At 51.2% G+C, this 13269-nt stretch overlaps 2 protein-coding genes and 1 long non-coding RNA gene across 4 annotated transcripts in view; 2 read left to right on the forward strand and 1 right to left on the reverse strand.

The window, feature by feature from the left end:
* LOC115071034 overlaps nt 1-12976 on the reverse strand; it is a 32915-nt gene extending 19939 nt beyond the window's left edge. Inside the window, exon 1 of the long non-coding RNA XR_003850128.1 lies at nt 12878-12976. This is a non-coding gene — a long non-coding RNA (uncharacterized LOC115071034). The remainder of the gene's footprint in view (nt 1-12877) is intronic.
* LOC103737188 (solute carrier family 25 member 41) lies at nt 2392-11242 on the forward strand. The gene is made up of 7 exons (XM_008836908.2): nt 2392-2586; nt 4153-4308; nt 5611-5763; nt 5897-6004; nt 8059-8226; nt 9939-10086; nt 11006-11242. The coding sequence occupies exons 1-7, from the start codon at nt 2392-2394 to the stop codon at nt 11191-11193; spliced, it is 1116 nt and encodes a 371-aa protein (XP_008835130.1). The 3' UTR covers nt 11194-11242.
* Nucleotides 12942-13269, forward strand: part of Khsrp (KH-type splicing regulatory protein) — a 10317-nt gene continuing 9989 nt past the window's right edge. For both annotated transcript variants that reach the window (XM_017799161.2, XM_029565294.1), the window contains exon 1: nt 12942-13269. In XM_017799161.2, the coding sequence (XP_017654650.1) occupies nt 13084-13269 (186 nt within the window). In that variant the 5' untranslated portion in view covers nt 12942-13083.

Consider the following 13269-nt stretch of genomic DNA (forward strand, 5'->3'; position numbering starts at 1 on the left):
TGCCACCACGCCCAGCTTAAAATTACATTTATTTATTTGAGAGGAGCATGTGGAGGTCAAAGGAAAAATTTGTGGGAGTCAGTTTCTCCTTACATGGGTCCTAGGGATCAATTCAGGTTTGAGACTCGGTAGCAAACTCCTTTACCAACTAAGCCATGTTGTCTGGCCCTTAAAATTTTTTATTTTATTTATTATTTTTATTTTATGTGTATTCGTGTATTGCCTGCACGTATATAAATATACCAGTGTTGTGCAATGCCCGAAGAGGTCAAAAGAGGATGTCGGATTCCCTTTAACTGGAGTTACAGATAGTTGTTAGCTGCCATGTGAGTGCTGGAACCAAACCCTGGTCCTCTGTAAAAGCAACCAGTGCTCTTAACCGCTGAGCCATCTCTCCAATTTTTTTTTAATGTGTGTAAGTGCATTGCCTGCATGTATGTAAGTGCAACCATGTTGTGTAATGCCTGCAGAGGTCAGAAGAGGCAACGGATCCCCTGGGACTGGAGTTACAGACAGTTGTTAGCCATCGTGTGGGTGCTGGGAACTGAACCCAGGTCCTCTGCAAGGGCAGTCAGTGCTCTTAAACACTGAACCCATCTCCCCAGCCCCATTTCTTTGAAAGGGTCTCCCTAGTCCCAGCCCACTTGGAAATCACTATGTAGATCAGGCTGGCCTTGATCTCACGGAGATCTGCCTGCTTCTGCCTGCTGAGTGCTGGGATTACAGACATGTACCACCACACCTGTCATTCTCTCTTAAATTTTTAAAGAATTACACATGTGTGTGCATGTGTGTGTGTGTGCACTTGAGCATGCATACCTGCCACAGCACACCTGTAGAGGTCAGAGGACAACTCACAGGAACAGGTTCTCTTCTTCCACCATATGGGTCTTACCTGGGGATTAAACTCATCCTCAGACTTGGCAGCGAGTGCCATTACCCACTAAGCCATCTCATAGGCCCATTTTTTTTTAATGAAAATGGGGTGGGGGCCACATGGAGGTGCTTCCGAGAGGCGTCAGACATGGGGCCTCTGTTGCTCCTTCCCCTTCTTTCCTCTGTCCCGTCTTTTTTGCCCTCTCTCTCTTCCCTCCCTTCCCTCCTCTTCTTCTCCAGGAGATAACCATCTCCATCTTTTGTGTGTGTGTGTGTGTGTGTGTGTGTGTGTGTGTGTGTGTATGAGTGTATTGCCTGCATGTATGTGAGTGCACCTGTGTCGTGCAATGCCGCGGAGGTCAGAAGAGGGCTTCGGATTCCCCTGGAACTGGAATTAAGGATGGTTCATAGCCACCATGTGAGTGCTGGGAATCGAACCCAGGTCCTCTACAAGAGCAGTCAGTGCTCTTAACTGCTGAGCCATCTCTCCAGCCCCCCATCTCCATCTTTAAAGGAGAGCAGGGGTGTTGGAGCTAGCTTAGCACTAAGAGCTGCTTTTGTAGAGAACCTGGGGTTCACCAATAATAACTTGTAACTAAGTTTTTTCTTTTATAGTTTTGAGACAGAGTCTCCCTGTAGCCCCAGCTGGCCTGGAACTCACTATGTAGCCCAGGCTGGCCTCAGTCTCACAGAGATCCGCCTGTCCCTGCATCCTGGGGACTTACTAAAGACATGTATCACCATACACAGCAATAAATCTTTCTTTTTTAATTTGGTGGTGAGCCAGGCATGGTGGTGCACACCTTTAGTCCCAGCACTCAGGAGGCAGAGACAGGCAAATCTCTGTGAGATCAGGGCCAGCCTGGGCTACATAGTTAATTCTAGGCCAATGAGAGACTGAGGAAGGCACCCAAGTTTGACCTCTGGCCTCCACACACATGCAGACCAAGAATTTTTGTAGGACAAGGCAGATGTGACAGATGAGACCTGTCATCCCAGCTCTCAGGACATGGAGGCAGGAGGACCCGGAGTTCAGGGTCATCCTCAGTTACGTGATGACTTCAAGGCCAGCGTGGGCTATGTGAGGCCTTACCTCAGAAAACCAAATGAATACAGACTAGGTACAGTGGTGCATGCCTTTAACCCCAGCACTTAGGAGCTATGGATCTCTGTAAAATCGAGGTCAGCCTGGACTACATAGTGAATTCCAGGTCAGCCTGGGCTACAGAGACTGTCTCCAAAAAAAACAAAAAAGGAAAAGAAAAAAAGAATAAATATTGGGTGAGGCATAACTCTTCCCAGGTCGCGGGGACTAAGATGACATTTTAGGGAGCCAAAGAGATCAGCTACACTATCCAGCCATCATGCCTGTGAGCTCACAAGCACCTCTGTGACCTCAGCCTCCCTTTGCCCCTAAATTTACAAGGCACACCCAGTAGTCAGTCACTCCCAGCTGGGAGCCGGAAGGACGCCCCAAAGGGGTGCTGACACGGGGACCCTAACCCTTCAGCTGCCATGGGAGTCCACCCTGAGGAGACTCAGGAGACTTGTTCAAGGGTCCAGACCCTGTTTAAGAGGGTCAAGGCCTTATTTGAAAAAGCCTCGCCCCCCCCACCTCCACTCCCACCCCCACCTACATCCTGGAACCTGGGGTGCACACACGTGTATGAGTATGTGTTCGGACACATGAGTGATCACTCAGCGCAGCAGGTAAGTCTGGGATGGCAGGTGGCATAGGCATGGGCCAGGACCAAAAGGAACAGTGGCTACTGCCACACCATGCCTAGCATTCCCCTCCAAGTAGATCAGAATAATCCAGGTTGAGACTAGCTTGTGGTGGTGCACACCTGTCACACCAGTACTCCAGGAGGTGGAAGCAGGGTCATCCCTGGCTACAAAGTGAGTGAGGGCAGCCTGGGCTACAGGAGACCTGGTCTCAAAAAAAGAAAGAAGGAAAGAAAAAAGGAAAGTAGCTGGGTGTGATGGCACACACCTTTAATCCCAGCACTCGGGAGGCAGAGGCAGGCAGATCTCTGTGAGTTCAAGGCCAACCTGGTCTACATAGTGAGTTCCAGGCCAACTGGGGCTACAGGGAAACCCTGTCTCAAAGCCCCCCCCCCCAGAAAAACTTAAAAAAAAACGAAAGAAGGAGGGAGGGAGGAAAGCAGGGAGGTAGGAAGGTAGGCTAGGAGATGGCTCAGAGGTTAAGAGCACTGGCTGCTCTTGCAGGGAACCCAGGTTCGATTCCCAGCACCCACATGGCGGCTACGGACCTCTGTAACTCCAGTTTCTGGGGATTCAACACCCTCTTCTGGTGTCCATGGGCATTGCACACATGTGGTGCACTTACAAACATGTAGGCAAAATACACACATAATAAGAATAAATAATAATAATAATAAAATTTTTAAAGAAAGAAATGGGGAGATGGCTCATAAAAATTAAAATTTTAATTCCCAGAATCCGTGTTAATGCTGGGCACCATAGGGGCCCACCTGTACTCCCAGAACACTGGAGGTAGAGAGGCAGATCATGGGAACAAGCTAGCTAGCTTTGACTAGCTGAATTGGTGAGCTCCAGGTTTTTGAGGGACCGCTTCAACATGTAAGGTGGAGAACAACTGAAGAAGATACTAGAAATCTTCACTCTCATGCACACATGCACACCAGTACACCTACACACATTCCAAAACCCACAGGTGTGACACACAGTCATGCACAAAGACAAAAGGGGGCCGGAAAGCCAGCTCAGCGGTTAGGAGCACTGGCTGCTCTTTCAGAGGACCTGCGTTCGGTTCCCAGAACCCACACGGTGGCTAACAACCATCACTAACTCCAGTTCCAGGAGATCTGACACTCTCTTCTGACCTCTGAAGGCACTGAACTCACACACGCACATACACGCACATAGACACACACAGATAGACATAAGTGAAAATATATTGCCAGATATGGTGCACACCTTTAATCATAGCACTCGAGCAGAGGCAGGTGAATCTCTGTGAAATGAGGCCAGCCTGGTTTACATAGGGTAATTCCAGGGAACCTGGAGCTACAGGGAGACCCTGTTGAAGGAAAGGGTGGGGGGAAGGAGAGAGGGAGAGAGGGAGGGAGGAAGGAAGGGATGGGAGGGGAGGGGAGGGAGGAAAAGGAGGGGAGGAAGAAAGAAAATGAAAAACCAAATTACCCTGATAGAGGCAGCAGGTAATTAAGGGCGTTTCCCAGGGGAAGGACCTGATCCTTACTGAGTGCACCCAAGGACTGGGTATCTCTGCAGGTGCTGGACACAGGGGAGCAGCTGATGGTCCCTGTAGATGTTCTAGGACAGGGGAACGAAGGGGCCCTCTGGAAGTTTCTGCTCTCGGGAGCCATGGCCGGGGCAGTGTCTCGAACAGGCACAGCTCCTCTGGACCGAGCCAGGGTGTACATGCAGGTAAGATGGGTGGGTACCACAGTCCTGGACCCCAGGGGACAGTGAGGGCAGAAAGAAGCAGAGATGGGGTGGGTGGAACTCATGATGGAGGGGGAATGGGGGGTGATATTGAGATCCCAGTTTTGGAAGAAGATGGAGAGAGATTAAGAAAACTCCACCAGGCACAGGACCAACATGGGGCCAAGCTAAAAGGTTTAGAGGTTAGGGAATTGTGGGTGGGGCATTCGAGGGTATTGTTTTTTTGAGAGGAGAGATATTATAGATGGAACCCAGGGCCTCCCAGCTAACTACTCGCCAACTGCGGAGCCAGACTCAGCCCTTTTATTTCCGTTTTGCTTCATTTGTTTTGCTTTTTTTTTTTTAATTAAAAAAAATTTTTTATTTTTTTTATTTTATGTGTATTTTTGTATTGCCTGCATGTACACCATGTCGTGCAATACCCTTGGAGGTCAGAAAAGGCTGTCAGATTCCCTGGGACTGGCATTACAGACAGTTGTAGTTGCCACGTGGGTGCTGGGATTCGAACCTGGGTCTTCTTCAAGAACAACCAGTGCTCTTAACTGCTAAGCCATCTCTCCAGCCCATTTTGTTTTTTGAGACAGGGTCTCCCTGTAGCCCCAGCTGTCCTAGAACTCACTATGTAGACCAGGCTGGCCTTGATCTCACACTGATCGGTCTGCCTCTGCCTCCCCAGTGCTGGATTAAAGGTGTGGGTGTGCAACACCATGCCTGGCTTTTTATTTTGAAACAAGGTCTCAGTGAGTTGCCTAGGCTGGCTGTGAACAAATTCTATAGACCAAGCAGAATTTGGACTTAGAAATTCTCCTGCCTCAGCAACCAAGATCTTGGGATGTTATCACCAAGCTAGGTCAGCATGGGGTCTGTGCATGACTCTGGGCAGCTGGTCTACTCCATGGTCATCATCATCCAGTTGTGCAGAAGGCTGAAGCAGGAGGATCTCCACTTCAAGGCTAGCCTGTACTACAGAAAGTGTTCAAGGCTAGCCTAGTCAACTTAGTGAGACCCTGTCTCAAAACAAAAAGTAAAAGAGGGCCAGTGGTGTGGCCCAGCAGTAGAGCCATTGCCTAGAGGGGCTGGGGGGGCGTGGCTCAGGGGTAGAGTGACAGCCTCAATCCCCCGGGGAGGGGCTGGGGGCGTGGCTCAGTGTAGAGTGACAGCCTAGGATCACCCAGTGAGGGGCTGGGGGCATGGCCCAGGGGTAGAGTGACAGCCTAGGATCCCCCAGCAAGGGACTGGCTTGGAGGCCTGTGTCTGGTGTTCAGGGCTCCTGGTCCCTCCCAGGTTTACTCATCCAAGGCTAACTTCATGAACCTGCTGACTGGGCTCCGAAGCCTGGTCCAGGAAGGTGGTGTGCGCTCGCTCTGGCGAGGTAACGGCATTAACGTGCTCAAGATTGCCCCAGAGTACGCCATCAAGTTCTCGGTCTTGGAACAGGTGAGCATAGGGCTCATGCCACCTCAAGTCCCCATAAAGTTCAAGGCGCCCTTTCAGCTCTCCAGGTTCAGCCCCACCCCATGATGGCTGCGGTAGGAAGGACACTGCCTTCACCACACTCTTCTCTCCTCAGTGTAAGAATTTCTTCTGTGGAGTTCACGGGTCCCCACCCTTCCAGGAGCGGCTCCTTGCAGGCTCCCTGGCTGTGGCCATCTCCCAGACGCTCATCAACCCCATGGAGGTGAGGCCAGAGAGGGACAGGGTAGAACAGTAACACCTCCTCCTCCACCTCCTCCACCTCCTCCTCCTCCACCTCCTCCTCCTCCACCTCCACCTCCTCCTCCACCTCCACCACCTCTACCTCCTCCTCTTCCTCCTCCTGAAAGGCTACCTCGAAACCCCCAGCAATCCAGCCTCAGCCTCCCAAATGCTGGGATCACAGGTACGGGCACCACACCTGGTTTTGTTTTCCCCAGTCTTCTCCTCCCACTCCCCAAGCCTGGTCTGTTTCTCTTCCCTCCCCCACTTCTAATTCTGGGAGATGCAACTGTGACAGGGTCTCCCACACACCCAGCTTGTCTTTGGTCTCACTGGGTGCCAGGCATCACCTGTCACCACAGAAGGCCACCCTGTCAGTTGACACTGTTTCTGGGATAGTCCATTCCTTCTCCCGATGACCCTAACACCTATATTCTGTGCACTGTCCTGTGTGCATGTGAAATAACATTACAGACTTTGTCTTGCTCAGATGTTGGATCTTACCCCACAGACCTTTTTCTTTTATTTTTTGAGACAGGGTCTCACTATGAGGATGACCTTGAAATCCTCATCCTCCTCAGCTAAGTTCCAGGCCAACCTGGGCTACTTGAGGAAGTAGCCCTGTCTGTCTCAAGCAAACAAACAGAAACAAGCACAGTAGGAACTTGGTTGGAAAATGATTAAGATTAAAGTCTTGGGGACGTGATTGAATTCTGGTGATTTTTGAGACAGGGTCTTCTTGTAGCCCCAGCTGGCCTGGAACTCACTGTGTAGATCGGGATGGCCTTGAACTCACAGAGATCTGCCTGCCTCTGCCTCCTGAGTGCTGGGATGAAAGGCTGTAACACCATCACATTCAACATATTCTCTGCTGGGATCAAACTCAGGACTTTGTGCTAGGAGAGGGGCTCCACCAAAATACAGCACTGGCCTTGGGCTTTTTTGTTTGCTTGCTTGCTTTCTGTCTTTTTTTTTTTAATGTGTCTAGATGTGTGTTCAAACTGACATTAAACTTACTGTCCTCTTCCTCTTGTCTCAGCCTTCACAGCAGTGGGATGAAGGCTGTTTACTGCACTTGGGTTTAAACCTCTCTTTTTTTTTTGGTCTTTTTGAGACAGGTTTCCTTGTAGCTGTCCTGGAACTCACTATGTAGACCAGGGTGGCCATGAACTCACAGAGCTCCGCCTGCCTCTACCACTCAAGTGCTGGGACTAAAGGCATGTGCCACCATGCCCAGCTTAACTCTTTTCTTTATAATGCTTATTAACCTCACATATTTTATTATAGTGAAAACAACCAGGCTAAACTAGTCCGTCAAATCCCCTTCTTCCCTATATTTGCCTGTATAAGGTATGTACACATATACATCTTTACCCTGAGACCCTTTTTTGTGTAAAATTTATGTGTATGGTGTATGGGTGTTTTGCCTATGTGTATGTAAGTGCACCACATGTGTGGAATGCCCATGCTGGCCAGAAGAGGGCATTGAATCCCCTGGAACTGGGGAAGTCCAATTTTTCAAAAGGTTGTTAGCCTCCATGTGGTTGCTAGGAACTGAACCTGGGTCCTTTGCAAGAGCAGCCAATGCTCTTAACTGCTGAGACCACTCTCCAGCTCTGACCCTGGGGACTTTGACTACAGCTCCACCTCCCAAGTGCTGGGATGACTGTCCTGCCTGTGAGAGCATTTAGCCAAACCAGCCTTGTCCCCCATCCCCTGTATGGTGTATGGGTGTTTTGCCTATGTGTATGTAAGTGCACCACATGTGTGGAATGCCCATGCTGGCCAGAAGAGGGCATTGAATCCCCTGGAACTGGGGAAGTCCAATTTTTCAAAAGGTTGTTAGCCTCCATGTGGTTGCTAGGAACTGAACCTGGGTCCTTTGCAAGAGCAGCCAATGCTCTTAACTGCTGAGACCACTCTCCAGCTCTGACCCTGGGGACTTTGACTACAGCTCCACCTCCCAAGTGCTGGGATGACTGTCCTGCCTGTGAGAGCATTTAGCCAAACCAGCCTTGTCCCCCATCCCCTCTTCAGGTACTCAAGACTCGGCTGACCCTGCGCCACACAGGCCAGTATAAAGGGCTCCTGGACTGTGCCCGACAGATCCTGGAGCAAGATGGCACCCGAGCCCTTTATCGAGGCTACCTGCCCAACATGCTGGGCATCATCCCTTATGCCTGCACAGACCTGGCTGTCTATGAGGTGTGCATCTGGGGGAGGGACTGACTGGACAGACTGGTCCTATCTCTTTTATTAATAGGTATATGTGTCTATGAGGTGTGCATCTGGGGGAGGGACTGACTAGAAAGACTGGTCCTATCTCTTTTATTAATAGGTAATAGGTTTTATTTTTAATTTTTGTTCTATGTGTATGAGTGTTTTACCTTCATGTAAGTGCACCCATGTGTGCAATGCCCATGGAAGCCATAAGTGGGCATTGGATCACATGGAACTGGAGGTACAGATGGCTGTTAGTTGCCATGGGTGCTAGGAACTGAACCTGGATCCTTTTCAAGAGCATCCAGTGCTCTTAACCTCTGAGCCATCCTTCCAGTCCCTAAGTTCCACTTTGTCACATGGAACTGGAGGTACAGATGGCTGTTAGTTGCCATGGGTGCTAGGAACTGAACCTGGATCCTTTTCAAGAGCATCCAGTGCTCTTAACCTCTGAGCCATCCTTCCAGTCCCTAAGTTCCACTTTGTCACATGGAACTGGAGGTACAGATGGCTGTTAGTTGCCATGGGTGCTAGGAACTGAACCTGGATCCTTTTCAAGAGCATCCAGTGCTCTTAACCTCTGAGCCATCCTTCCAGTCCCTAAGTTCCACTTTGTCACATGGAACTGGAGGTACAGATGGCTGTTAGTTGCCATGGGTGCTAGGAACTGAACCTGGATCCTTTTCAAGAGCATCCAGTGCTCTTAACCTCTGAGCCATCCTTCCAGTCCCTAAGTTCCACTTTGTCACATGGAACTGGAGGTACAGATGGCTGTTAGTTGCCATGGGTGCTAGGAACTGAACCTGGATCCTTTTCAAGAGCATCCAGTGCTCTTAACCTCTGAGCCATCCTTCCAGTCCCTAAGTTCCACTTTGTCACATGGAACTGGAGGTACAGATGGCTGTTAGTTGCCATGGGTGCTAGGAACTGAACCTGGATCCTTTTCAAGAGCATCCAGTGCTCTTAACCTCTGAGCCATCCTTCCAGTCCCTAAGTTCCACTTTGTCACATGGAACTGGAGGTACAGATGGCTGTTAGTTGCCATGGGTGCTAGGAACTGAACCTGGATCCTTTTCAAGAGCATCCAGTGCTCTTAACCTCTGAGCCATCCTTCCAGTCCCTAAGTTCCACTTTTATAAAATCAATGATTTTAGCTTTCACATGTGAAATCACATGACATTGGTCTGTCTGTGCCTTGCTTATGTCACTTAACATAATGTCTTTTGATTCCAACCCTGTTACTGTAAATGAGTTCTTTTTCATGGCTGAGTAATATTCCCTAGTGTAAACCAGGTACCTCTTCATCTGTGTCCATTACCTCATTACCATAGATAGCATGACTCCACATTTGTTTGTTTTACCATAGTCTCACTTTGTCCGGGTTGCCTTGAACTTGAAAGACTCCTCCTGCCTCAGCCTCCTGGGTACTGGAAAGGTAAGTGTACTCTAACACTTTGCCTGGCTTGAAGCTGGAGTTGGAGTCTTTTTTAAAAATATTTTCATTTTATTGTTTTTAGTTATGTGTATAAGTGTGTGTCTATGTACAGGAATTGCATTGCTGGAGTTACAGGCTGCTGTGAACTGCCAATGTGGGTGCTAGGAATCAAACTTCGGTCCTCCAGAAGGACAGTATATGCTTGTAACCAGGGAGCCACCTCTTCAGCTCAAGCCTTTGTAAACAGAGCTCTCTCCTGCAGCTGCTCCAGTACTTGTGGCAAAAGTTGGGCAGGGACATGAAGGACCCCACTGGTGTCGTCAGCCTGTCATCTGTGACACTCTCCACAACCTGTGGTCAGATGGCCAGCTACCCACTAACGTTGGTGCGCACACGGATGCAGGCACAAGGTGGGCCTGGCCCCTGTGGCCACCATGCATGCCTTCTGCCATGTCACCTAGATCTCTGAATTTTGAGTCTCCTTCACTAACTTCTGGACTCTATCGCTGATCCTGGACACCTGTGCTAATTCCTGAACCCACCAAAGCTTATTTACTCACACTTCCCAATCTCACCCTGCCCTCAAATTAACCCTTTAAAAAAAATTCCTGCTAGCTGGGGGTGGTGATGCACACCTTTAGTCCCAGCACTCAGGAAGCAGAGACAGGCAGATCTCTGTGAGTTGGAGGCCAGCCTGGTCTACATAGCAAGACCCTGGTCTCAAAGACAAAAAAAAAAAAAAAAATCCCTGCTGAGCCAAGTGTTGTGATGCACACCTTTAATCCTGGTGCTACCAGAAGCAGGCAGATCTGTTAAGACTGAGGCCAGCCTGGTCTATGCTGCCAGTTCCAGGCCAGCTGGGGCTACAGAGACCCTATCTCAAAAAAAGAAAAACAAAATTCCTGCTTGGTATGGTGGCACATGCCTGTCACCCCAGTACTGGGGAGGTGGAGACAGGAGGAGCAGTAGTAGTTCAGGGTCATCCTCAGCTACATAGTGACTTTGAAGCCACCCTCAAACTCAGAAAACCAAAAGCTGAGGCTTGGGGCTTGTAGGTCAGGGTAGGTAGAAACAGGAGGATCAGGAGGTCAGGGTAGGTAGAAACAGGAGGATCAGGAGTCCAAAGCTACCCTGGGCTACATGCGATCATCTAAAATATATATTCTACATTTTAATATTATATATATATACATATATACACATATATATCAGCAAACAAAATGTCCATCTCCTATGTGGTCCTCACAAAATTCCCCTCAATGTGACCCAAACCCTCCACACTGCCATCTTGTATCAGGCCCAGAGCTGAGTTTGCCTCTGTCCCTGCAGACACAGTGGAAGGCTCCAACCCCACCATGCTGGGAGTCTTCAGGGGGATCCTGAGTCAGCAGGGCTGCCCCGGCCTGTACCGAGGCATGACGCCCACCCTACTGAAGGTTTTGCCAGCAGGTGGCATCAGCTACCTGGTGTACGAAGCCATGAAGAAAACACTGGGTGTGCAAGCCTTGAACCGATGACATGCCGGAACAGCAAGGGACTGGCAGACCCTGTGTCTTGGGTCTCAAAGCACTCGCCAAGGCTCAGGACTTGGAGGATGTTCTGGGTTTGCAAAACCAGCCAGGGACTCGGTTAGATGATTTCCTGGTCACTTCAACCAGAGTTGGGATTCCAGCCTAGTTTTTGAGGATGTCTCCAAAAGAGGGTGCAGACAACCAGGAATAAAGCACGTTTTTGCTGGCTGTCTGGAATTAGCTGGCTCTGAACTGGGGGAGAGGGGCACGCACTAGGACTGTGGAGGTGTGACAATTCAGTGGTAAAGAGCTGGCCCAACATGCATGGGGTCCTGGGTTCAGACCCCACCCTGAGGAGCAACGAGCTTGGTAGAGGATGGGAGCTGGGGACTTGGATCTCTATGGGAACCTGGGATCCAGGGAGGGAACACTGGACCTGGGGTTCCAGGGTGGGGCCTGAAGTCCTTGGGATGGGAGCAGGAGACTTAGATTTTTCTTTTTTTTTTTTCGGTCTTTTACAGGGTCTCCCTGTAGCCTGAATTCACTATGTAGTCCAGGCTGGCCTCGAACACTGAGAGATCCGCCTGCCTCTGCCTCCCAAGTGCTGGGATTAAAGGCGTGGACCTCCACGCCCGGAATGGGACTTGGATTTCTATAGGGACCTGGGGTCCTTGGGTCCAGGAAAAGAACGGAGAGCTTGGACCTCTGTGGGGGGCATCCTGCAGTTCAGGGTGGGATCTAGGAGCTTGCATCTTTAGGGGGACATGAGGCCCAGAGTGGGAGCTGGGGACTTGGGTCACTATGGGGACAGGGGCTTGTATAAAGTTGAGAAGTGCCATGAGTCCTTTTCCTTTGAAGAAGGAAAAAAGGGTTCAGGCACTCCTGGGTGATTCCTCCAGCTCTCGTGTCACACGCCTCCCGGAAGCACCAATTCCCAAGGCTTCAAGCAGACTATGTGCAAGGCCTTCCAAGACAGGCCGCAAGGGCACTGACCCAGACTTCAGGCCCGACTTCCGGCAGCGGGTCACCACCGCCCACGTTGGCTGCCAATCACTCCAGCTCCCGCTAATCCGCTCTCGCCGCCTGGTAGCCGGCTCCACCCCAATGCAGCTGCGCTTCCACTGCCTTCCATCGAAACGGCCAGTTTACTTCCTTCATTGCTATTTGCCCACAGTGCTGCCAATCATTCAAAAGCCAGCCTCTATCGCCCAGCCATTGGCTCAGAAGCCACGGGAGGAAAAGGATTTTGTTACACAAGGAAAGCAGGCAAGTCTAAATCCTAGAGCATCACCACAGAATGCTTCAGCAATTGGGCTAAATGTACTGCCAATCTTGACAAGCACCGCCTTCCGCGAGTATTCACTGGACGGTGTTCACATCTATGGCACTGAGCGCCTGCCCTACTCGTCCAAAATGGGCCTTTGGCAGCGTCCCGCCCCCGACCCACGTGACTGATAGGAGCCATCATTCTCTTTCAGAATCCGCCCCGCGAATCTGGACTTTACCCCTCATTGGACCTCCTATCTTCTCGCGTGACTTCGATTTGCCCGCCTAACGCCGACAACCTGCGGTTTATTTCGTCTTAGAGCTGTCAGTCACACCGTGCCTCCCGCCTACTGCGATCTGCGGTAGTCTGATTGGTCGCTCTGTTCCACAGCCCGCGATTGGTGGGAGGGGCAACGACTGCTACCTTTCATTGGCTGGCTTCGCCGTCCGTCACACCGCGGCGGGAGGGGGCGCCGCTTCCCCCCTCCCCCGCGTCGTCTTCCCAGCCGCTGGCTTCCCATCGTGCTCCGCGGCCGTGTGGAGCGAGGCCTTGTTCCCGCGTTGAGCCGCCGCCGCCGCCGCCGCCTCCTCACCGTCAAGCCTCCGCGCCAGGCCCGGCCCAGCCACGCCATGTCGGACTACAGCACCGGAGGCCCCCCGCCAGGCCCGCCGCCGCCCGCCGGAGGGGGAGGAGGAGCGGCGGGCGCGGGAGGAGGCCCTCCTCAGGGCGCGGGGGACCGGGGCGGCGGAGGCCCCGGCGGCGGCGGCCCTGGTGGAGGAGGCGCGTCTGGAGGTCCCGCGCAGCCTCCCGGCGGG

The sequence above is a fragment of the Nannospalax galili genome, unplaced genomic scaffold (genome assembly GCF_000622305.1).
Source record: "Nannospalax galili isolate Female #2095 unplaced genomic scaffold, S.galili_v1.0 scaffold77, whole genome shotgun sequence".
NCBI classification, from domain to species: domain Eukaryota; kingdom Metazoa; phylum Chordata; class Mammalia; order Rodentia; family Spalacidae; genus Nannospalax; species Nannospalax galili.

Excerpts from the sequence above, each read along its gene's own strand:
- LOC103737188 (XM_008836908.2), top strand. The coding sequence starts at position 2,392 with ATGGGAGTCCACCCTGAGGAGACTCAGGAGACTTGTTCAAGGGTCCAG. Across the intron at positions 4,309-5,610 it reads GAGCCAGGGTGTACATGCAG|GTTTACTCATCCAAGGCTAA; the intron begins GTAAGATGGGTG and ends GGTCCCTCCCAG. Across the intron at positions 6,005-8,058 it reads CGCTCATCAACCCCATGGAG|GTACTCAAGACTCGGCTGAC; the intron begins GTGAGGCCAGAG and ends TCCCCTCTTCAG.